General features: G+C 43.3%; 1 protein-coding gene across 1 annotated transcript in view; it reads right to left on the bottom strand.

The window, feature by feature from the left end:
• Positions 1-26,345, bottom strand: part of CPNE5 (copine 5) — a 995,886-nt gene that overhangs the window by 9,550 nt on the left and 959,991 nt on the right. Inside the window, exons 19-20 of the mRNA XM_069238884.1 lie at positions 17,865-17,922; positions 15,746-15,819 (exon numbers count right to left, since the gene is read on the bottom strand). Coding sequence (XP_069094985.1) covers positions 15,746-15,819; positions 17,865-17,922 — 132 coding nt within the window. The remainder of the gene's footprint in view (positions 1-15,745; positions 15,820-17,864; positions 17,923-26,345) is intronic.

The raw sequence follows: 26,345 nt of genomic DNA, 5'->3' as shown, positions 1-26,345 counted from the left end.
AGCCAGCTCCCTGCCTCCTGCGGGAGCTGGCATTGCTTCCACACACAGGGAGCTGCTAGAAATGCAGCTCCCTGCATGCTGGAGCAACTGTTTCTTCTGTTTCCCTGCCAACATGGCAGCAGGAAGGAAACAGATGAAAACTCGACTTCAAGCGAGCGGGAGCAGTTTGGCAGCTCCCACTTGCTGGAAGTGGAGTTCGTTTTGCTCTCACTTGGCGAAGCGAAAGCAAACAGCTATCTCCCGAGGGTGGGCCTCACTGGAGATAGCAGGAGCCAACCTTAGTGGGGGAGGGGGGTGCCAGTCCCCCAGGCTATTAATGGCTCCTGGAGGGGAGCTGCGCAGCCCCTCCTTTATTTTTCTCAGGCTGGCACAGGGAGGTGGTGGACAACGGGGCTGTATATAGCACGTTCGGGGGCAATATATGCATCTATCTACAGGGTAAGATTGTCTAAGTACCATTTTGTATCACAGAAAGTTAAAACATGTAAATCTGAAAATTTGCTTGGTCTAGTATTTATCAAAATGGATGCTGCCTCTTTCTTCACTCCATTTTTTCATCCTGTTTCTTCTAGGCTCTGATTACCAGCTAGGTGTTACATTTTGATCTCTACGCAAATAGACATTTGCATGGGGTTCATAATTCTGAAATTTGTGATAATTATCCCAATTCCGATATTTTCCCCTGTCAGATTTTAGCAGGAAAAATTGCTGAAACTTATCTGGGAGGAAGGCTCAGGAAAAATCACAACATGTAGAACTGTGTGTCTCAAACATTGATTCTGCATGTTAGTCCTTATATCCAAATTTAAAACTCAGAATAGTAGGTAGGTACTAGGCCTGGGCTAAATTTGAATTATGCTAGAGTACTGCACATAATTTTGAGAATTTCATGTTATGCTTGGTATATTGAACTTCTGAAATGACACCATTACGTCATTTTGTATAATGATGTACCATTTGCAATAAAACTACATAAGGAGCTGTAACACGTGTGAAATATAGAACGCAAGCAGCTGTTGTTCACTGTGTTTTGTTTAAAGGCAACTGTGTGCCAAAAACGGACAGGATGCATTTTTCCTTATATTTTATTTTTATGTAGTTTTGCCAAAATGTTGTGTAATTACACAAAAACATACTACATGAATTTCGCACACACCTATTATATACCCTTTCTGTCAGTACTTCACCATAGTGTAATGGTATTTAATTGGTGCAGTAAACACTCCAATCTGTTCTGCACAACTTGTAATCAGGACCTCAGTAGATTCTGAGAGTTAAGAAAGGGTAGAGACTAGTAGAAGTTTTACAAATCACTCACTCGCATGCTGTAGGCAGCAATGCTTGGCAGATTCTGCTGGCTCAATGCTTTCGCTCACTCACATTAAGTTTACAGGATCTGAGAGTAGGGGTGTGGGACATTTACATTATTTAGTTTTCTGTAATTACTTGAACATTCAGAAAAATTATGCAATATTAAGCAAACCATAAATCTGCACACTTGCATAATGTACCCGATCATCAAATTTAGATGTGAGAAAAGCACTTTGAGCCGAAATAAGAGCCAAAAAAACACACATTAACTGCTTACATTCTGTCTGTTCACATTTTGGGATCTCGTGTGATAGGATTTTTACCCATGCGACCCCCTAAATATGCCAACTGGCGTAATGGTGTAATTTTACAGAAATCCACATTAAAAGCATAACGTGCTTAGGGAAACTGTACTGGCATAATCCACATTTCACCCAAGCCTTTCTAAGAGTAGACAGGTTATATGACTCTTACATGGGGACGCCTTCAGAGGGGGGCAAGGACTGCAAGCCCCATAAAGCCCTTCATCCAGGAGTTGGGGAGGGAGTTTGGCTGTCGGCCGGCCTGGCGCCATTTAAAGATTCCACACAGCCCACATTGCAGAACGGGTACATGGCACGCCAGAGTGCTACCCGGTAAAGACCAAGCCCATCTTCGCCTGTCATCGACTGACAGAGGCTGGGCCACCTCCTTTGATCCTTCTTCATGGTCATTGGCAGGTATTCTTTGTTTTGTTTGTTATAACTCTGCCTTCTTGCGTTCTTGAAGTATGGAGAAATGAAAGGCTGCATCTACCCAGCACCCCACCTCCTGTTCCCTTGAGAAAGTTGACAATTGATGGGCTCTTGGTTCGTGCAGTGAGAGATATCTCTAAAGAAATCAAACTTGTGGAACGCTGTCTTCCCTTGACAAAAGAAAATCTTATCTTCCGGCCCCCTGCCTCACCCCAGCAAAACTCTTAGGGCCAGATGTAGCAAAGGGTTTTACCCATTCTGTGTCTATGGGAAAACGTGTTTGTACATATGGCCCTGAATTTCTCCATTTGCATGCTGAAACTGAGCTAGCCCCCATTGGCCTCTCCTCAACAGAACTCACAACAACTTGCTTAGCTGAATCCAGCATGTGAAACTTTACAGAAAACGTTTCACTCTTTAGGGTCTAGCCCAACCTCAAAGCGCAGAAAGAGTCCTGCCAAATTGAAGGGAAAAATAACTTTGACTAACTCAGAGTCACAGACTAGTGGCAATCAGTGGTTAGACCTGAGCTGTGTGGATGATCTTGTCAAACTATTTAGTGTCAAGCTTAATGTCCTCCTGAATGGTAAATTCAATTCCAATAATATAAGACTGACTGCTATTGAATTTATCCTGGGCAAAATACTTGAATGTAATGCTGTGAGGCCTGTTGATTTTGTGGATTCTGCACATAGTACTGCAAGCACATGCCAATTCAGCACCCTGATTTGTAGTGTTTACAATACCTATGTGAGAGATTGTACCTCGACTGCCAAAACCTCCTGTCCCTCTGAGGTTTTGGATGTTTGTCACCATAAGGGAGGGAAGGGCACCTGTCCTAGGAAGGGTGGCGCCCCAATTCAGTGACTAGACACAGGAATCAATGGCCGGGGTGTGCCTAACTTGGAAGGAGGGGGAACCAGCACTGCACCTGCATCTTGCCCATATGTGGTTGTTTTAGCTAATGTCCCTGTGCTGACATTCCACAGGAAATGTGAGCAGCATTTTACACTGCCTCTCTCTCTAAAGGCTGGCAGTGAGATCGTAGTTGACTCTTTTGTGTTCTTGGGGTATGCTACAAAAAGCATTTTTATGAAAATGGCCTGGCCTGATGAATCAAGGGCTGCTCCCTTGTTTAATAGCACATGTAGGCTGGCCAACAGGAAGTTACACCACACCCTGAGAAAATCCCCAAGCAACAAAGACGAAATTATCAACTGCAGAATTGAGTACAAAACAGCCTTTCCAGAAAGGAAAGCCGAGGTGAGGACCCAGCCCTGGAATCAGTTGGCCTGGGCCTGTGTGCTTCAGGTCTTTTTGGGACCTGGTTAACAACTATTCTTTCTCAGATGCACCTAAACTGGTGCTTACTGCAATATCACGCAGGAAGCATTGGTGACTCATTTTTGTTGTATATATGGTCTGAAGGATAGAGCGATAGGAGGGTCTGAGTCTTATCAAACTCGATTTACTATTAATACCTCCTTCTCCCTGGGGGAGGTAACATCTGCTGTTATATTAAGTCCAGCTAATAAAGCACCTGGCCCTGATGGTGTCCCTATGGATCGGTGTGGCATTGGGATTAGAATCCATAGAATGTAGAACGGGAGAGGTGGAATGTTGCGGGTTAGTTGAGGATCATCGGCATTGGAAGCTAGCGGTTGGTGCCGCTTGTGTACATCCTTTGTGGAATAAAGAAGTTACCAAATTATTTGTGTACCTGTCATCTTCACATTGGCGACGAGAGAGAGGCATCGCTGAGGACCTGGTTATGAGGACTAAGTTGTAAGCGGCACCAATTGACATTTTGTTTTCTCTTCGCATTCGTGTGCCAGTACGACGTGCACCACAATCATTTGCTTGAGGTTGTTCCTAGCAATGCGTTCCTGGACACTAATCCATTTGTATTGGAATATCTTGTAAAAACGCCATCGTCGGGCGTTATTATCGTCTAATCTCGCGTGCTTACCAACTCATACATTACGCGAGACATTGTTATTGCTGGTACGCGTCTCTGCTATTTGAAGGACTGCCGGCGGCCATTTTGGAAGGGCTATTCGCTCTTACATGGCAACTGCTATTAGCATTTCGTCTGGATCTTGACAACCTCCAGTGGTGCTGTGCATTACTGGCAGCCATTTTGAAGAGACAAGACTATATCATAATTACACACAGTTAATCCAGGAACTTTACTTCATTTCACTTCAGTAACTTCATTTATTATCTTCCTGTCACAACATGTCGGGGTGCATTATTGTATCCTTCATTCTTTAATAACTTCTAGTCCATATTATACATACAATTTTCCAGGAATTTTGACTTGTGCTTAACTTTATTTATTATCATCCTGCAATAAAAATTGCGAACATCCAACCAGCACCATTTTTTCTTGCGGAACCTGGAGAGCCTCCCATTCAATGGGAATTGTGGATTGACTTATTTGAGGCATATGTCGAAGTTTTCGAAGATCAAGAATGCACACCTGACAGATATTTAGCCTTGTTGAAATATAGGTTAGGTGCGTTTGGCTTAAGAGAATTTAAAAACTTACTTCCAATGGACAATGTCGGCGATGTTGATGTTTATCAGCTTGCCAAGAAGAAACTCCATGAACGCTATGGCAGGAAGATTAATGTAGTACTGGAACGGTACAAATTTTATTCTAGAACATAGCAGGATGATGAAACAATAGACCAGTTTGTGGCTGCTCTCAGAGGATTTGCTGTTACTTGTAATTTCGAACAAATTTTATATGACCATGTTTTGGGGGATCAAATTTTAATGAAAACTCAATCTCGAAAAATACAGGAGAAGCTATGGGCATGTGGCAGTGAGTTGACGTTGAAAGGGGCCACTGATGTAGCGTGAACGATGGAAGTATCTGAAAAATGCATTCAAACTATGAGGAAAAATATGTCTGACTCGGATCTCGGGCGGTTGGAGTCATCGCTGAAACAAAAGAATCGAAAGAGATGGAAAAAAAAATGAATGGAAAAAGAATAGCACAAAAAATTGTTATAGATGTGGAGCGTGGGACCACCTAGCTAATTCTAAGAAATGTCCTGCAATCAATAAGATATGTAATGTGTGTAAAACAATTGGCCACTTTGGCAACGTTTGTAAGAGCAGTATGAAAGGTGTGAGTTATGTTGCTGTTCAGGATGATCCTGACTGCTCTAGATTTCAGGATATGGTTTTAAGTCTGTTGACAGATAACAATGGGATGTCACCATTGCAGCCCTCTGGCTTACCCACTAGCAAATTGAGTATTGATGGTACTGAAGTAACTCCCATAGTTGATTCATGTGTGTGGTTTACCATTATGTGTGTGAATATGTTTAACAAATTATGGCCTGGCAGAGAGTTGATCCCAACAGATGTGAACCCTGGAAGATGTACTGGTCACAGAATTCCTATGGTTGGGTATACTAATGTACGCACTGAGTTTTGGGGTAATTGGTGTAAGGGCAAATTGCATGTGGCTGAGAAGGGCCAGAAGATTTTAGGTAGGCCACATATTATGGAGTTGGGCATCAAAATTGATTCTACAAAAAATCTTCCTGTGTATGTGGTATTGGATTATGATTTCCAAGGTGCCTTGTAGTATGATAAATTGGATGAATGTTATCCTACAGTGGTTTCAAAATCTTTGGGTACATTGAAGGAATTTAAACATAAGATTATAGTGAGAGAAAATGCAAGTCCAGTAAGACACAGAATACAAAATGCACCACTGCATTATAGATCTAAACTTAAAGAATTGTTGAAGGACTTGTGTCAAAAGAATATTATTGAACCAATTGAAAGCTCGGACTGGATATCTCTGGTCGTGTTATCACTTAAGAGTAATGGGGATCTAAGATTGTGCGTTGATTTAAGATCTCTGAATGATGCAATTTGGGTTGATACTTTTTCTTTACCAAATTTGTAAGAATTGGTCTCATCAGTGTGCCAGGCTACTGTTTTCTCTACCATTGATCTATCTAGTGCTTATTATCAAATTGAATTGGATGAGGGTTCAAAACACGATACAGCATTCATAACATCAGAAGTTGCTTTTCAGTACAAAAGGATGCCTTTTGGCCTTGCAAGTGCATCTGTTGTTTTCCAAAGAGAAATGAATAAAGGTTTCAGTAAGGTGCAAAATGCTAAAGTGTTCCAGGATGACATTTTGATATATGGATTTGACAGATTGGAGCATGATAAAGTTTTAAAGGAAGTTTTGAACTTAGTTTGTGAAAATGGATTGACAGTGCGGAAAGATAAGTGTAAATTTGGTCAAACACAAGTAGAGTATTTAGGCCACATTATTTCTCGTGAGGGCATTCACCCCGAAGTTAGCCATGTGAAGGTTATTGTTGATGCACCTGAGCCGAGATGTAAGGAACAATTGATGTCATTTTTGGGTCTTACTGAGTTTTATTCGCGGTTTATAGAAAACTATGCAACTAAGGTGGAAAATTTGAGAAAAATATTAAAGAAAAATGTCCCATTTGTATGGGGACAGGAACAATTGGAATGTTTTGATTCTATCAAACATGAAATTGTTCAAGCTCCGTGTCTAAAACCTTTTGAAACCAATACTGATTGTGTCATTGCAGTTGATGCTAGTAATTATGGCACTGGTGCAGTGTTATCACAAAGGAATGTCTACGAGAAATGGATTGTAGCATATCCTTCGCATACATTGTCACAATCTGAGAGGAATTATTCGGTAATTGAAAAAGTATTGTTAGCAGCCTCATGGGCTGTTGAGAGATTACAATGTATGTGTGGTGAAGGAAATTTAAATTATGTACAGATCATAAACCTCTGGTGAATATTTTACAACCGGGGGTGGGAAGAACTTATCACCAAGATTGGCGAGGCTTGCTTCTAAATTGCAAATGTATTTTTTCAAAGTAATGTACTTCCCGGGCAGAAACAACAATATTGCTGATGGGTTATCCCGGTTACCTGTTGATGAAGAATGTGTTAACACTGAATGTGATGTTGCGTACACATATGAGGATGTTTTGTCAGGATTAGAGTTGCATGATGAAGCTGAACAAGTTGTGCTGTCTGAACAAAAATGGGAAGAAGAAATGATGAAAGATAATGATTTTCAAATGGTGAGGAAGTATATTATCGATGGTTGGCCTTGTGAGCGATCATTGCGTTGTGAGAATGCAGCCTTATGGAAATTAAAGGATGAACTGATCTTAGAAGATGACGTAATTCTAAGGGGGAACAGAATAATTCCTCCAAAGGGGGTACGTGATATTATTGTAAGTTGGAGTCACGTTGGTCATAGTGGAATGTTGAGGAACAAAAGGCAGGTGAAGGAATTTTTCTGGTGGCCGGGTGTGGATGTGATGGTTGACAGATACGTAAGAAATTGTTCTATTTGTGCTTGGAGTGACAAAAGTACGAAACCATGTTCTGCGCCCTTTTTACCAGTCGAATTACCTGATAGACCTTGGTGGAAATTGGGTATTGATTTTATGGGCCAGTTTTCCACATTACCTGCAAAAGAAGCATATGCTATTGTCTTGATTGATTATTTTTCTAAATGGCCTGAAGTTGAATTTGTGAGCAAAATTTCTACTGATAGTGTGAGTGAATGTTTGGAAAATATATTTGCTAGAGAAGATGTTCCTAAGGCACTCGTGTCGGACAATGGTGTAAATTTTACATCCAAGAAAATGGTTGCATTTCTGGAAATGAATGGTATCAAACATATAAGAGTAGCTCTGTATAATCCTTCTTCTAATGGTCAGGTTGAGAGATTTAATAGAGTCGTTAAAGAAACGATACAATTGGCTTGTAAATCGGGAATTCCATGAAAACAAGCTCTAAGGGATATGCTCTCATCTTACAGAGTGTCACTGCATTCCGTGACAGTGAAGATACCTTTCAAATTATTGAGGGGAAGGAAGCCGTCCACCGGGATGGTTCCGTGGTGGTTAATGGAAAGAAATCGGGTGAAATTTGGAGTAGTTTGTGATAATGAGATGAAGGACAAGGTATTATATTATCAATCCTGTACTAAATTGTGAAATGATACCAGATCTAGGGCCTGATTCTAACTTTGGAGGACGGTGTTAAACCGTCCCAAAAGTGGTGGATATACCACCTACCGTATTACGAGTCCATTATATCCTATGGAACTCGTAATACGGTAGGTGGTATATCCGCCACTTTTGGGACGGTTTAACACCGTCCTCCAAAGTTAGAATCAGGCCCCTAGTCTGGGCGAATTGAAAGTGGGGCAAAGTGTCCGCATCAAAACACCGGGAATTGTTGAGAAAGGTAAACCGCAATGGTCCGAGCCTAGAAAAATTGTGAAGATTTTGAGAAATGCAGTGAAATTGGATGACGGTAAAGTGTGGAACCTAAGACGCTTATCGATTTGTAGGAAGGACGATACGAGTGTTGAGGTCAAGCGAGTGGATGAACGTTTAGACAAGTGTAATGGGTATCTGTTTGGAAATGATTGTGACACTAAAGAAGCATTGGGTTTTCATGAGATGTGTGTGAATGTGGATGAAGTTGTTCGTCGCAGTGTGAGGGTAAGAAGACCTCCAACTTACTTGAGCGATTATGTAACTGATTGAATGATTAAGTAACTGATTAAGTAAGTATGTATCTTAAGTAACTGATTAAGCAAGTATATTTGAAACTGACAAGACAGGCGTTTATATATTTTATTGATCATTATATTTTTGTTACATTTATATAGCATTCCAATTTATGTTTATTCTAGTTATAAGTTCCTGTACTGTTCTGTTCTGTTAGACATTGTTATATTTTGTTGTTTTCTTGTTGGGGGAAAGGTTTGTCGTATTGGGATAAGAATCCATGGAATGAAAAACGGGGAGGTGGAATGTTGAGGGTCAGTTGAGGATCATCGGCATTGGAAGCTAGCGGTTGGTGCCGCTAGTGTACATCATTCGAGGAATAAAGAACTTACCAAATTATTTGTGTACCTGTCATCTCCACAATCGGTATAAGGGTAACATTGAATTTTGGGCACCTCGTCTTACAAACCTGTTTAACTCTTCCTTTAAGTTTGGTTTATCAAGTCCTGGAAGACTGTGATTATAGTACTTGTCTTTAAAAAAGGGAATCAGCAGGACCTGGCTTGTTGCTTTTCCATCTTCCTATTAGAATCTTCAGTTAAACTAGTGTGATGTATTATTCTAGACAGGCTGGAATCTTGGCTCACTGAAAATAATGTCCTGCCTGGGGAGTAGTATGGTTTCTGGACAATGTCTTAACCTGTACCTTCTCATTAGCAAGTATAAATTGGTCAAACACAGTGCTATTAATTTCACTTTTATGAATTTCTCTAGTGCATCTGATAGTGTTAATAGATCAAAGCTTTGAGATCTGCTGACCTCCACGGGGATTGAGAAGGGGTTGGTGCAGTTTTTGCAGCTGCTGCATTTTGATCTTTCTGCCTCGGTGAGATATGGGAATAATAGAGAATGCACAGACACCTTTAGTCTTACACAAGGAGTTTGTCACAGGTGTGTCTTGGCTCCTATTATTTTCCTATTATATATAGACAAGCTAGAATCCGCCCTTCTGGGAGTCGGGATAGGTGTGCCAGTAATCAAGAACAGGTTGCTGCCAGTGCTTCTCTATGTTGATGATGCAGTCTTTGTAGCTAGGACTCCCAGTGGGCCTAAGGCCCTCATTGAAGGTTCTGTGGGCTTCATGGAGAATCTTAACTTGGAAACCAACAGGTTCAAAACTTTTATTATTGTCAAGGGGAAGTGTTTAGAGAGAGTGCGCTCTTTTCCCTCTTTGGGCATCACTTTCAAGCAAAATAACATCAGGACCACCAGCCTGGTGAATAAGAATGTCAGCTTCTGTCATGTGACTGGCGACATTTTTATTTTTTCTGTCTGTATAGGAAACAAGACCATCCGCCCGCTTGTTGAGATTTATAAACGCAGGTGTATTCCCATCCTTACAAAGGGACCAGGAATTTGAGGTTACTGCAACTTTAAAAACTTACAGCTTGAAGAAAACAAGGTGCTTTGAAGAATCCTGGGGGCCTCAAACAGTACCCATAATTTTATGGTGCACAGAGAACTTGGCCTGGGTTATGTGGAGGACCATATACAATTGGCACTCTTGTTACTCTGGTGTTCTATTTGGTGCAATATTCAGGCCACCCTTAATAGAGACATAATAGAGGATTATATGGCATGTGCCTCTGGTTCTACGTTACCATGGATGAAATATATTCAGTTAAACTTTTTGAACCTGTGGAGACTAAGGACCAGATTTAGAACTACTTTGGATGGAATACTGTCACATAGGACATAATGGGATCGTAATACGTCGAACAGATATCTGTCACGTTTGTGACAGAGTAGTCCCCTCCGTCAAGTTCTAAATCAGGCCCTAAATCTTTTTTCTGACCCAAGTTTCATCAGAAAGGAAGATAAGCTATGAGTTAAGGAAAATCTTCTGATCAACAGGGCAAGGGGCGTGGATTTGGCAGTGTCCACTTTGGACACCATCAAGGGTTATGCAGTGATTCAAGGGTGTCTCGGGATGGAGTGGTATCTGGAATGGGTTAGTCATCCCTGGGAAAGATCGCTTCTCACCAGGTTCCATTTGAGTTCAATCAGATGGAATTTATGTTTCCCTCTTGGTCAATATGATGCCTCCAGTGTTTTGTTGTTGCCCATGTGATGACATTTCGGATCAAAGTTTACTGCATTTTGTATTTGTTTGTAAATTTTGTAAATATCTAACAAAGGGCTCACTGATTACAGTTATTGAGAAGGCACCAATTAAAAAATGCAGAGCAGCACTGATTTATCTGCAGTCCTTCCGTGCAGTGGAAAGATGTTTTAGGGTGCGCCTGTTTTTAAAATCTGCAAAAAGACTCCGACATTCAATGCTGTTTTAACTCTTGTGCCTGGTGATTTTACTTATTGTACAGATTATGTAAAACTGATCCCAAAACTTACTTTCGTACTCATCTCACGGGGATTTGATGTATAAATGTTTTTGACATGACTCTGAACATTTTAACTGTAAATACTTGTATTTAATAATAATTTTGCTCATGGCACTTTTTAATGTTTTCTTTTCGTTTTGTATTCTTGTACATTACTGTTTTTATCATCTGTGCTTTTATGGCCCATCTAAACCGAAATAAAGACTGTCCGTGAAGGAGATTCTTACATGCTCAGGCCATGGTTTTCATTTATAGATCATGAAATGCCCTCACTCAAGACACCAAACAACAGTTGTGGCATTAATGCTACAAGTAAAATCAGCAATACCCTTCGTGACTTCTCCAGAGATTCTCATTCAGTAACCAACAGGGCCAATACCAATAGGGATGGGTAGTCATCAGTCAAATACAGTACTGAGTCTGATGAGTTCACCCCAGAGTGACTGGTAGCAAGCCATATGAATGGGCATTATATACTTGTCATAGTGTACAGTGGGCGGACACATCCAAGGAGTTGAAGAGGGAAACCCATGGGAAAAGATACCAGGAAATCAGATGATAAGAATGGGTTGTAGAGAACCGATTTTAAAATACATTAAGAGCACACCCATGAGCGGCATAAATGCAACCTTTAAATAATCAGCCATAATGTATACCATGAACCTACCCATAACCACATGCTGCATACCACTATAAAGCGGGAGCATCGCGATATGGGGTTAAATGTAATGTTATCCTCAATATAAAACATGAAAAATGGCGTTGAACTTGGAGCTGAAGACAGGGTCAGCACCTCAAATAAGGTCTGATAGACACGCTTTCTAGTTTTGAAATTTTCACCAACAAATCATTATTTTTAGGTGGGTTAATATAATTAGTTGAATGGAAGCAAAACAAGATTACAGCACAGAGAAAATGTAAGTTTTTAGACGAAAGTCCAGGACTGAAAAACCTGAAGGGAGATGGTAACCCATAGTTTCACACGATTAGGGTACAGAATGTATCAAACGTATACTATTATGCATTGCAGCCACTGTGCCTGATGCAATATATTTGGCATCTTGCCAGCTGCGGTTTAAGTGGTACAGACCTCCTTCCTTGTATTGGTGTGCTGCTGTGGTAAACAGTCCGTACGAAAAATGAAAAGGGGAAACAGCACTTTCCCCACCCCAGGCCGTTTCATTAGCTGCCATTTCTCAAGAAATTGACTTTTAATGTACCAAAGACACCTTAAAGCCGAGGTCTTGAAACTGGGGGTCATGGACCCTAATTGAGGGTCCATGGCTGCATTCCTATGGGCGTGCAAATGCATCCGCGAAGACATATAAATGAAGATTGCCTAAAAGTGCGACCTTCCTAATAGGGAAGATTTCCAGGCTGCCTTCATTTACAAATAGACCTTGAAGTCATATGGGAACTGGGATTCGGAGTGCCACGGGGTGGGGTTCATTGGGTGTGGTTCTGGGTCAAAAAGGTGGCTAAAAAGAACAAAATATTATGTAAGTACTTTTTCAGTTTTATGCCTTCACATAACTGGATATAGACAAATGCACAGATGGTGAAATTAAAAATAAATACAAGTTAAACATCCTATGATTCTTTGAAATTCACTTAATGTCCGTCTACAAAATGAATAAGACCTTGTGTAAAACTGGTGCTCATGCAAAGCACTCCAATACCTTCAGGTCCAGTTTGCACCATATAAACTACAAAAAAACGGATTGTTGGGATATGTGAAACCTTGGTTGATCGCTGCAGATGCCTGTGTGTGTGAGACCAGAAAGGCACCGAATTGAATGCAGTGTGGAATAGTGACTTGTATTTATAGTGCTATGAAGCTGCAGCCAGTGACAGAACGCACTGTGAATATGTAAGCCATTATAACGCAGATGCAACCTAAAGTTATTGGAACTCTTTACATGAGCACGAATTACATTACACAAGGTCACAATCATTAAGCACAGGAAGATTAGGTGATTTGCCAAGGATCACTAGCTGTTGAGCAGATTCCAGGACTCAAACCTGGTTCCCCAGTTCCAAAGTCTGCAGCTCTAGTTCTAACGCTCTATCCTCAAGTAGAGTTGGCGTTAAAACAAGTGATGTCAAACTATATATTTTAGCAATAAGTAATCAGACTGTACCTAGCGCTAACGTTTTAGTGTCTCAATTAGTCTGGAACTCAGCTGAACAACCTTACAGCATCTCTTAAAAAGAGTAAAGCTTTGTAACTGGGATGTTTTAAGGGACTCTGTCAATTAAAGGCTGGTGAGAAGTTTTTTTTTTCTGTTCTTAGCTCTTTGTACCACCTCTTCGCTTTCAGGTAAAGACGCCTCAATGTCAACATTAACTGTTGAGGGACAGGTGTTTTTGTAAAAAGTGAGTCCAGTGGTAGGGAAGAGGCATCCAGAATGGCATTCAGATGCAGGGCCCTCATCCTCTGGAACCCTGAGCCTCAGAGCCATGGCAGAGGAGAAACAGGAAAGGGGCGGGATTCATGGATAGTGTAAAAGATATGTCCCAGAAGAGGTGGCACTGTGGTGGCTCATGTTTTTCATTTACAAATAAACAGAGACAGCTTCTTCAGTGAAATGCCCCCTAGGAATAAAGCAACAAGTAGGGGCTTTTTTTAAGGGCCATTACTATCATTAGTGTGACGAGTACTGGGGCCAAGGGTGTAAGTGACCACTATACTGCAATTATGTCTGTTTTACTATGAAAAAGCAGAGTGGAGGCCCATTTCCCTTGCTAGCATTAGAGCCCAGCTCACCCTAGCTGCTTTTATTTTAACCAAAGGGGACAGAAAGTATCATTGGTGCTGCTGGCTCAGAGGCTTGGGTGCCCTGTGGTATAGGAGACAACTAAACCCCAATCATGGTAGTTTTGCTTCCATGCTTTGCTTGCATTAGGGCCCAATACACACTTGCTATGCCAGTTTCGCATTTGGCTTCAGAGCAGAGGCTCAAGGGAGGGGAAAATTGAAGTAAAGGAGGCACCTTGCTTTAGCTTTAAGGAGATGGCAGGGAAGGGGATATGACAAGATAGGAGCCCTGTTTTATCAAACGGCAGAGCAGAGAGCCCACTCGCAGTAGTTATTATTAGTGAAGCAGCGCTAGGGCCAGGGTGTCTAAGGGGCACGTTGCATCACACTCATGACTGTCTCACTTTTCAAACGGGGGCATAGGGGCTTATTTTCCTATCAAGCATTAGTACAAACTTTCAGAAAAAAAGGGGGACAACATGTGGGAGCCCTTTTTTTGTTGAAAGGGACAGAGAGCCTGCTGCAAGAATGGAGTGAAGGTCAGACAAGGTGGGGAAGGGGGGAAAGACACAGAGGTGATAGCCTGCTAACTAAGTTGTCATTGGTGCAGCAGTGGCATTGAGGCCCAGGTCCAATTATAGAAATTAGTATTTTTGTGTCAATTACTGGCTTAATTTGGTGTATTTGCTGTTTCTGAAGCCTCATATTTAATTTGAATTATTAGCTACAGAAAACCTCTGATATGATCTTATAAGCCCCGCCCCTGCGCTTAGCCCTCCCACTCCCTCAATCCCTGTCATAAAGTTCTGGTGGGGGGAACTACTTCAAACCATTTAAGGGAAAGATCAAAGGAAAAAAGGGATATTCCAGCAGCCTATTTGACCGCATGTGGCCAGCCTGGAATGGTCATCGCAAGCATGGCGTGCGTCACGTGGAAGTGGCTGTTATGATGACTTTAAGTGCAATGAGATCAACAACGCAAACAGGAACATTGTCTATCAAGAAGCGTAAGGCTTCGGCATTAGAATGCAGACTGTGCAGTACAAAATGAGCCAACGACTAATTGTGGGACATTTTGCTGCTACACCACTATGGCATGAGTTACTGTGGAAGGTTGCGGCATCGCATATAAGTAGTAGAATATCTGAAACTCCTGTTTAATTATGCCTCCTTCCCTTGGCATGTGTATGACATTACTTGTTAGAGCATTTTAAAAAGAGACTTTGTTTCATGCAAATCTGTCAAATTAACTTCCATCACAATCACGGTTCACTTTCTCAGCAAATTTGAACAATACATGGCTGCTGTCTAGGTCCAAAAATAGCTGTGCACACATGGGAAGAGGCTGCAGGTATAAGAAACATTGGCAAAGCAAATAGGCACTGCCTTTCTAATGCGAGTGCTAAGCCATTCGTGTACAAGACTGCAAGAAATGTCAAAATGGCAATTTACAAGGGGAATGTGAGCACCCAAACAACAACAAAATTATTTTACCTAGTGCTTCGAAGATCCTTGCACCAGAGACGTTCCTCATGCATATTTATTCTGAACATCCTGACTGGAATTTATTGTTTGGGGGTCAGACGTGTACACCCTAACGTTTCCCACCTTGCCATAGTTTATAATCCACTAAGCATTAGCTATGTTGGCACAGATCTGGATCTCTGGGTGAAGGTGGCCAAGTGTCCCAACTCACTAAGTAAATTATACAATCGAGTTTCAGCTACAAGAAGCTGTAGTACTCTCATAATGAAGACTCCAAGGGCGGCGCTTTTCACCGGCCTGTCACTACCGAAGGAAACAAAAGTAGAGCAAGACCACTGGGAGGAAAACTAGAAAGCAAAATCACCTGGAAACACTGAGCTCCCAGACTCCTGGGAAACCTGACGGGATAACTAGGCAGGATATCACGTCTCAGCTCGCAACGGGGCTATGATGGGAGGCGCGCGAGTGCAGTCGTGACCCAGCTCCATCACTCACCTGCACAATGTCGCGCTCCGCCAGCTTCCCCCGTGAGGAGATCCTGATGTCATCACCGTCTAGCTCCACCATGGCTGAGAAATACAAAAAAGAATCAGTCATTAACAAGTTTCAACGTTAATGCGATGTTACGTTTCTGAAAACCCTAGCAATGGTGGAGTTGTACAATGAAGAAGTAATGTTTTGATAACTGATTTGGTAAAGAAGTATGTTCATAATAATTTCATAGGGTATCTTAACAACACTTAGGCTGTTATACAAGAAATTCTTTCCATGTGGCTTTAACTGCTACATCTCAATTCTCACTGACAACATGATGAAATACTTTAGAGCCGACCTGTTTTCTCTGCGCTAATCCATCCGTGGCTGAGAGAGGCTCTACAGCCTTGTCCTAGCTTCTTCTAGGTGTCAGAAACTCAGTATTCACATGCTAATCCCGTTCTGGATGTGACAGACTCTGCATCGCTGTCGCTAATCTTCGATGTGACCATTTCCGCATCTATGTACCAATCCTATGCTTGAGGTCACAGACCCTGTATCCGTGCGCCAAACCATCTCTACAGATGAGATGCTCCGTATTCCTACACAAGAAGCGTGAGATTCTGTATCCCTCGATAATTAAGATTACAACTAAGGGACTCTGTATCTTTGTGCTGATTGTGGGCATAAATGACCAAGCGATTCTTTCATTTAATTAATTGGCGTGCTGGGTACCCCATCATTGCCTATGCAGAAAGTACAAAATCTTAGGGTACTCTTCAACTCAATTGTCAGTTTTACATAAACTGGTGGCATTCCCGCCCCACCCAACTTGTGGTTCTCCTGTCCCATGTACAGGTAGAGAAACCACTACTGGAAAATCTTTACCCAATGGTCCATTCATCAGTAGACCACAGGGTCACATTGGTAGTCGTTGTGTCCCATCAAGGCAAATGTCACTGTATTTTTCCTTCACAGGACAGCCATGAGAGGTGCGGCGGCTCCCTGAGGAAAGTTTCAATTGTCCCTGATTTGCCAGGGACATTTTTCTTTTACTTTACAGCTCAATGTTTCAACATGGTGGACCTCTCAGTGTTACCACAGTAAAGAAAATGCATCAGTAGCATGAGCGAATGCACTTTCATTTCAGAGATCCCAACTAGGAAGATGCTAAGCTTTAAATGTGGCAGGCATTTCTCTGCAAGGGCAGCAGAGAGCAGAGCATTCGCTTACCTAGCAGCCACCTGCCTACCGTTAAATTGGCTCCTCTGTCACTGTCATCTTCTTTAAGGGTGTCCTGCCCCTTCTGCTGGTGAGCCATAGAAATAAATCCGGTCATCACAGTAGTAAACACATGCCTAAATGTGAGCTACACTGACATCCGGGCCGGATCAGTCTAAAAACTTCAAGAACCATGCCACCCAAACATCACATGCATTTAAGCATTCAAAATAAATCACTTCTCCCTGTCTTCCTTGTATTGACCTCCCGTCAAGGAATACTCCACTTTAAGAGCTTCTAGGTCAATCTCGAAGCACTGCAGAGAAATGCATCAGGTCCCTCAAAAACCTACTGCACACTTAACTGCTAACCAGACACCTAAGGTCGGCATCCCTAAACCCAGCATTGCCCATTAAACTGGCTAAATTCAAACAATTTGGTGTGGGATCTCCCCACACTCTATACTCTACCCTGTGGAACTCTATTGCTTCTCACAGAAGACTCGATCTTTCTGAAGTTCCACAGAGGTCTTTAAGAATGTTTGTGGCTTATAGGCCCCATAGTCCCAGAAACCTGATTCACAGACCCTTCCTTATGAACTGATCCTCCTGTTTCTTCTCTCTCCTCAAGCACTTTGTATCACCACATGATGTCATTAGAACTACATAAGAACTACAATCAATAACTAAATAAACAATGTCTAAACGTGATGGCTTCTCCTAATTAAAAACTATGGGCAAAACAATAATTCTCGGGGCTGCAGTATTGGCAATGTAGATCATGAATGAGGTCGAGTGCAGACCCCAACAATGTTATGGGGCTCTGCTTCATGCAGAGTTAGACGTTATACACTGATGGAAAAGGGATGTTTAGCTGTGAATCAAAGCTTTTCTTTTGTAACTGTGAGTAAAATTCTTACCATCAAATTCAGCCTGTCCCACTCCAACAATGATGATGGACATTGGAAGCTTGGCTCCCTAATATACAGCAGAAAACAGAGAAAAAGTGTCAAAGAGGAAAGATTAAAAGGGGAAACCAGAATAAGGACAAAGATGGACTGAGATAAAGAGAGAGCAGGAGACATAGAGAAAGAGAGAAAGACAACATGCCAGAGTGATACGGACAGAAGGGGAATGGGTTAGAGATAAAGCAGGAGAAACAAGAGGAGGAGAGAGAGAGATGTTGGGTGAGGCAAACAGTAAGATAATGACAAGGAGAAATAAAAGCCAGGGACTGAAATCAGCTGCTAGCAAAGAGAATGAAGGCGACAGAAGAGTATGAGACATGGTGCTGGAGGGGGAAGGAGATAGGAGGCAGAGGTGGGAGGTACATAAGAGGAATCGTGGAAGGAAAAAAGGAAGGATAAGGATTAGTAGATAACAGAGAGGAGATATTGGCACAGAAAGATAAAAATAAAGGGGAGAATGCCTAAAGGACCCTGGAAAAAGAACCATTAACAATAGAGGGGGTTTGCCCGTCTAACCCCATGTACCTTGGCATTACAATGTAGTTCCATAAACAGAGTGGTACACTGTAGGGATACATTCAACATTATCATAAATCAACAATGAAATAATAAATTTTCATTGGATAATGAATTTAATTATACTAAATTAATTTATAAGAGTTTAAAAAATGTTAAGCCTGCCTATCGATATTTGATGCCAACACTGTATGGCAGGCAAGTTGCTGCGTCCCCTCCGGCTAATTGGCAGAGGCCTGCCCCCATTTGTATGAAGCCCCTTGGTTAGGGACTGGATGCTTGACTATTTCTCAATTTAAGATCAGAATCGGGTTCCGGCACAGACGGGAGACTGTTTTGATTTCCTATTAGCTCCCACCTCAACTCTGGGCTGAGCTTACTGCCGTGGTGGTCACCAAATTTTTGTTCCTTATGCTTTCCATTGTCCTGAGAAGGCCTTTAACTTTTCTAGGCCAAAGCGTGTCAACCTTTGAATATGGATGAGGCCTATAAATCATATTGAAAATTATTACTGAGCTAAAGGAGACTTTGTATAAGGTTTTGGACTCTTAAGTCTCCGTGGTTACCTCTGAGTGGAATCACATTTGGACTTTTGTTGTAACCACCCTATTGGGAGTGATTGGGAAACCCAGAGGAACGGCATGATCTGTGGATTGACCAGGAACAATAAAAAATGGTTTTAGGGCTGTGACAAGACTGGGACACTGGGGGTGATTCTGACCCCGGCGGTTCCTTACCGCCGGGGCCAGGGTCGGCGGGAGCACCGCCAACAGGCTGGCGGTGCCCCGCAGGGCATTCTGACCGCGGCGGTTTTGCCGCGGTCAGAAGTGGAAAACCGGCGGTCTCCCGCCGGTTTTCCGCTGCCCTGGGAATCCCCCATGGCGGCGCAGCTTGCTGCGCCGCCATGGGGGATTCTGACAGCCCATACTGCCATCCTGTTCCTGGCGGTTCTCAGGAACAGGATGGCGGTATGGGTTGTCGTGGGGCCCCGGGGGGCCCTGCAGTGCCCATGCCCAATGGCATGGGCACTGCAGGGGCCCCCGTAAGAGGGCCCCACTTTGTATTTCAGTGTCTGCATTGCAGACACTGAAATACGCGATGGGTGCCACTGCACCCGTCGCACCTTCCCACTCCGCCGGCTCAGAATAGTGGGAAGGGTTTTTGCACTGGGCTGGCGGGCGGCCTTTTGGCGGTCGCCCGCCAGCCCAGTGCAAAAGCCAAAATACCCTCAGCGGTCTTGCGACCGCGGAGCGGTATTTTGGAGGGGGGAAGTCTGGCGGGCGGCCTCCGCCGCCCGCCAGACTTAGAATGACCCCCACTGTGTGTTTATATAACATTACGCATTCATTGCACATAGTCACAAAATATGTTGTATACGTCTGTTTGTTTAACAGATGTCTTTCGATGTTGTGTATCAGGGACTGTAAATGGTTATCAGGAGTGTTATTAAATTGATAGCATGCTTAACATTTTTTTAACTCATAAATTAATTTAGTATAATTAAATTCCTTTTCTAATGAAAATGTACAGTTTTATTGTTGATTTATGACATTGTTGTTGAATGTATCCCTACGGTGTACCAATTTTTTTTTGGAACTACATAGAGGACCATGGAGGCAACACACATGCAACTGACCAAGAACAGGCCATCCACTAGAGAGATTGGGAGGGTTTTAAACAGATAAAGTAAAGAGATGATTCAAGCCAACAAATTAGGTGCATAGAGTGTGAGTTCAAAATAATAGGAAACGAAAGGCAAACAACTGTTGAGGGGCAAAAAGAAGAGGTGAAGTGGCAGTAGCAGGTAAAGGGAGGGACAAAAAGGCAGATACAGAATCAAAAAGGGATGAATAGATGAAGACAAAAGTGATACAGAAGAGTTGTTAAATGATGAAATGTAAAACTCTGCAGCAAATCTGCCCGCAAAGTAATTGAAATGTGAAGTAGTTATCGTGATAATCAATACTTTCTCTAAACTTACTGGTTGACTAACTCCTTCGTGCCCCCTTTCCTATTCTTATCACTTGATTGCTGAGCTCCATTGCCTACAGTTTTGTGCATGCTTGTCTCTCGATTTACAACTTCCTATTGTTCCAATCACTTACCTTTGTTTCATACCTCCATTTTCACCACTTAGTAAAGCACTGTGTCGTTCTGTATAAAAACGATCCTAAATAAATAACTTATAACTGCCATTCTTTGAGCAACAACTTGCATTGAAGAGGCTGGGTTGGATATTAGCTTTACAAATGGACTGAATGAGGCTTCATGCCATGCTGGTGGAGATGCATTGAAGAAAAGTATGCTGCTCTGTTCACAAACCCAACAGTAATAACCTATACTGGAAGAGTGGTTGACATTAAGTTGGCGGTACTATTCACCAAATCGTCACGCTTTGCTTAGAAGCACTAAGAAAGGGACATAAAACACAACTTCCCTCTTGACGTTCAATGCCTCTTCTCTGTCGTCTGAGGAAAGACAACAGGAGCTGATCCTCAAACCCTTTGCGGAAGTAGAGTCAATCATGACAATTTTCCAAGGAGGTATCATTCAAGCATTTTCAAAATTCTGATAACACACATTCAGTGACAAATGAATAAAGAGAGAGTAGCAGGTAATCAATGTAAACAAAGGATCAAGGTAACTCATACACGAAAAATTAATTTGAAATTATATTTGCAAGAGTACAATTAAATACTCAGTGCAAGGAATGGCTAACGTACAGTGCAAAGGCGATAGACAATAAGAAACAGCCAAAAGGGTTTGAACATCAAAACAGCAATCTACTCTTATTTTTGTTGCAGAGTCTCTAAGGGAAAATGTCAATAAAAAAATGATACCTCGCAAGGACTGTTGTGACTCAGTTACAGTCACCCTTAGAGAACGTTATTGTCTCTGTTTACCAGTCGGCATCATGGTCAAAGTCTACTAATCACATGTAAAGCAATAAAACCAAGCACTCCACCATGTCTGACACAACTTCATCAGACTTTAGAGAAAAAACTCTAGAAGGCAAAGACAAGCTGCCAAGGCCCCCTCTTTCTGTTGTCCTAAAATCTGGAACTATCCTCCACCTCGATCTAAAAAGCTCCATTACTCAGGGTCTTCAGGAAGAAATTCTTCAGCTGGTAATCACTTACATTCTGCCTGCATACCATATCTCTATCCAGTTATCTTTCTCTCTTACACTTTTATTATCCATCACTCCATTGCTTTGTAGCAAGCTTTGTGCTATACATAAATCCACATACATATTGAACACATCTGAGAAGACAGCATGCCTAAGGTAAGATATTATTTTGTATTCCACCCTTGTGTACTTTTTTTTTTTAATGTGTTTTATTACATTTTGAAGCATGAAATGACATCAACATTTTGGGCAGTTACGAGCAATGCAATGCAGTTCGGCCTGTCAGGGACGGGATGTCATCTTAGTTCACTGGTGCAGTTGTTATAGTTTACAGTGTTACAAAAAATATTCGTAACCACATATGGGATTATCAGAAACTATACTAGCTGTGGAGTCTACTTAAGGTATGAGTAAGTCATGTCTGGTAGCCAGGGCAGGTTGTGATACAACATCTCTTTACTAACACTATTTGATGAGGAGGCCTCATGTGCAAAGTAAGCGATAACTCAAGAAGGTGGACAGCACCTATATGTGAGAGGAGATGGTGGGACTACGGAGTGACAGGTTCTGGTCTCAGTGGCTGGTTTAAGGAGCTAAGCCTTCGGTTGTGGTGTTCTCAGTCTCGGCATCACTCCCAACCCCGGGGCGACAAGGTCGCCATCAATTGTGTGATTAAGGGTCAACCTTTGTGACATGTTAGTGTGACCCAGGGTGGGTGGGTGTCATTTTTGGCTTCCACGCTGATTAAATATGTGTCCTAACGTTCATTTCCGGTCCCCCCTCAAATGTAGTGATGAGAGAATTTGGGACTCTGTGTGCATCAACTTCATTAGGGTGGCCAGCCAACGATGGAGATCTAGGGGAGCTAGCGCCTTCCGCGCAATCACTACCTGCCTCTTAAACAGGACAAATGCAAGATCTATGGAGATGTCTGTCTTCTTTTGCCCTGGGACGTAGAACCAACAGGCAGGATTTGAGCATGGGTGCAGGGCAGCGGTTTGAAAGTTCATCAACTCCGGTACTGACCGCAAGACAGATCGGGTGCAGCAGGGGGCAATCCCACACCATATGGTATATCCCAGCTTCTGGTAGTTTGCAACAAGGGCATTCAGGAGCCGGAGTTGGGAACATGCAGTTAATATGCTGAGGAGAGAGATAAGCATGATGTTCATAATTGAACTGTGTGAATCAGAACCTTGGGTTACGAAATACATCCTTCATCTTTTGGAGCACGAAGAACCAGGCCTTGTTCGACAAGGACTGCAACAGCACCCCCATCCCATTTGGCATGTGCCCCCACAGCATGATCCAGAGAAGTACATTTAAGGGATGTGTAGAGGGCAGTAATAGTGTGTTGCGTCCGATCGCAGGTCAGAAGCTCGTGCAATGCAGGTGACACAGGAGGCTCCCTGTCCCCCGCTCCCCACTTGGCCCACACTGTGTGTTGTATAGCGTGAAATGTCAAAAACTGACCAGCTCCCATGCTGTAATTGTCCATGACACCCTGAAAAGACATGAGGACACCCTCATGATGGAGTTCCCACAGATGGTGGACACCAGCTACCTGCCATGCAAACGTGCCACATTGCTGCGACTCACAAGTTAGCTGAGGCAAATCCCATATCTCGATGGATGGGGAGTAGGGAAGGTGAGGCCCTATGCAGTCAGCAAATCTGCACCAGCAGGTTCGGGGTACAGTCGTCTGGTGCATCTCTCAGAAGGGAGGAACAGTTGGGTTGACAGCCAAGTGTAAATGCTCATGTTACCTAGGACTTTGCAAAGGGATCTTAATTTGGGGCATGTGGGTAACCTCAGCCAGACCGTCAGCCCCTGCAGCAGCACCACCGCATAATACAACTCGAAGCTGGGCACACCAGGGCTGGCTTCGACTTAAGAGCATTGCAGTGTGGTGAGTGCAACCTGACAATGTCCCCTACTCCAGATTAATTTGAGCAGTAGAACATACAGCTAGCGGAAGAAACGTCTGGGGAGCAGTATCAGGAGTACAGCAAAGAAGTAAAGTAATCAAGGCAACACCAGCATCTTGGGGATCACCACATGGCCCATTGGGGACAGAGGCAACAAGCCCCAGAAAGGCAGGGACCAGCTGATAGATCCCAGTGCCTGGTCTACACTGCCCTCTTTAATATTCTTTCCCGAATGGTAAATTTAGACCCCCAGGTATTAGAAAGTGTCATAACACCATTAAAGGAGAGTTTCTTTCGGAGCATTACTGCACAGTTCAGGATGCGGCCCCAGCGGGAAAAGGCACGACTTAGGCCAGTTTACGTAGATGCCTGAGATGTCTGGAAGCCATTTAACAAATGTACGAGGCTCAGCTGTGTGGCCTCAATGTCTTGAAGGTAGATCAGGGAGTCATATGCATACAGAGGGATGATGTAGTGTACACCTATCTCCTGGATTCCTCAGTGTTGAGCCCGCTGATGAAGGTGGTAAGCCCACAGTGATATGACAAGGGTGAAAATTAACGGGGAGAGCGGGCACCCATCTTGTTCCTCTCTAAATAGCAAAGCTGTCTGACATCAGCTGTCCAGTTCTAACCTGCGCTGTTGGGCTATAATACAGAGTGCAAATCCATCCCAGGAAGCATGGGCCGAATCCCATGGCTTTAATACTGAAGAAGAGAAAATTCCAACTTAGGGTATCAAACACGTTTTTAATGTCTAACGACAGCCACACAATCAAAGGCATCCAATGGAGTGTGATGAATAAGGCATAGTAGATGGAGGATGTTGGTGAAAGTGCAGCGCCCTGGTATAAATCTGGATTGGTTGACATGCACTACAGCATTGAGAATAGCGAGCAGGCGGTTCGCCAGCACTCTACCTAAGATCAAGGTTCAGTAGAGAGAGGGGGAGGTAAGAGTGAACATCAAGTGGGTCCGTGTCAAGTGTGGGCAGGACAACGATCAGAGACTCATGAAGCGATTCCGGGAGGCATCCAGTTGTTTTCGCCTTGTTGAACATCTTCATCAGGTGATGAGTGGTCTGTGTGAAAAAGGTGGCAAAATATTTAACCAGCAGCCAGTCAGTGCCCGGCATCTTGTTGTGGGCTATGTGTGAGATGGCTGCCCGTAACTCCTCCAACTCATCCAGTTGCAGGGATTCGCCAAGCACAGCCTGCTATGTTAAGTTCAGCTTAGTCAGTGGTAGATCACGTAATAATTGTTGTGTGTGACCTGACAGGGTGGGGTCCGCTGCAGGGTACAAGCCCTGTTAGTACTCCCTGAAAGCATCATTGATGGCCGTTTGTGATGTTATTATATGTCACTCCGATCGGGACCCGTTGTCCATCTTTCCTTACTAGCCATGCGAGCAGTTTCCCAGAGCTGTCCCCTTTGGCATGCAGCATAACTGTGTGCTGTTTGTAGTCATGTTACCCCAGTTGTGCCTCCACCTCAGTCCACTGATTGTGTAGTTGCTGGAGCTGCTCGGCCATTACAGAGCGATTGGTACCCTGACCTCCAATGGTCTTAGCGCTTGCTCATTAGATACTAGTTCCTCATGTAAGCATCAGTGAATCCCCCATGATGCCACCAGGCAGTAACCACATGCAACCACTTTGTGAGTGTCCCACTCCAGCTCCAAGGGTGAAGTAGAGCCCTTGTGGTGGTCAAAGTAGTGTATGATGCATTGCTTTAGATCTTTGCCGAATGGGGGTCAGAGAGAGCCTTCGTTTGAGGTAGGTATGGTGGGGCTCTGCCTGCCCCATCGCAGAGTGACCATCAAGAGGCAATGGTCTGAGAAGGTACAGGCTAAGTACTCCTCTTAGGTGATCAGGGTACCCAGGTGTGCCATGCAGAGGACAAGTTATATCCTTGTGTGAACCTGGGAACAAAAGGAGTACTCACAATCCAGTGGGTGTGGGAATCACCAAGCATTGTGTAAGTGTTGGTCAGTGAACCAGTTATGAAAGTGTTTTTGGGTGCACACGCATTTAGCTACGCACTGGGGAGCAGTGGAGCGATCAAGACAGATATTTGGCATGCAGGTATAGTCACCTCCCCCATAGATCAGGGTGGTGAGGATCATGGTTGAGCACCGTGTGAAAGTATCCAAGAACCTCAACAGGTTAGTGTTGGGGACATATATTGTCACCAGGGTTTAGGTGAGCTCCAGCTGGATGGCCCTCTAGTATCACAAAACAGCCCTCCATGTCCATCCTGTGAGTGTCCAAGACAAATGCAACCACCAGCGCATGAGTACTCCCCTGGCATAGGCAGACATGGATGTGCCATACATCTGCCTTCTCCTTTTCGCTCAGACCTTCTGTAGCTCTGTTAATGTGGGGTGTGTCTCTTTGAGCATGGCAATGTACATGTGCCAGCATTAAAAGTAAGCAGAAATGTTGTATCTTTTGGTGGGAGTGGCCATGCCGTGCACGTTCTATGTGAGTATGTGGTGTTGAGGGGTGTGGTAATCAGCTGTTGAGCCCATTGTGCACGCTGATGGTGGGGGTGTCAGTGAAGGAATGTAGTGCCCCCCTGTGTCCACCATCAACAGCTGCGGAGAAGACCATGCATGCATTACCCTATGAATACACATGTGAGGGGGGTAGGTCAGCAAAGAGACTCCAACAAAACAACAAGTACAACCTGAGCAATAAAGAGCCTATATGGCTGTTTCTCAAGTGACTCTGTCCAAAAGTCTTCAACCTATAACTAAAAGTTAAACATGAAAAGTAAACAATCCACTACATCCTCATTCGAGCACCGATGGGGCGTGGGGCAGCTGCTCAGTCTGGTCTCCGTCACCTGGGCCCATTCC

This window comes from Pleurodeles waltl, chromosome 6, assembly GCF_031143425.1.
Source record: "Pleurodeles waltl isolate 20211129_DDA chromosome 6, aPleWal1.hap1.20221129, whole genome shotgun sequence".
Taxonomy (NCBI): Eukaryota; Metazoa; Chordata; class Amphibia; order Caudata; family Salamandridae; genus Pleurodeles; species Pleurodeles waltl.
The sequence above is the reverse complement of the archived record's forward strand: the minus strand, read 5'-3'. Positions and strand labels throughout refer to the sequence as shown.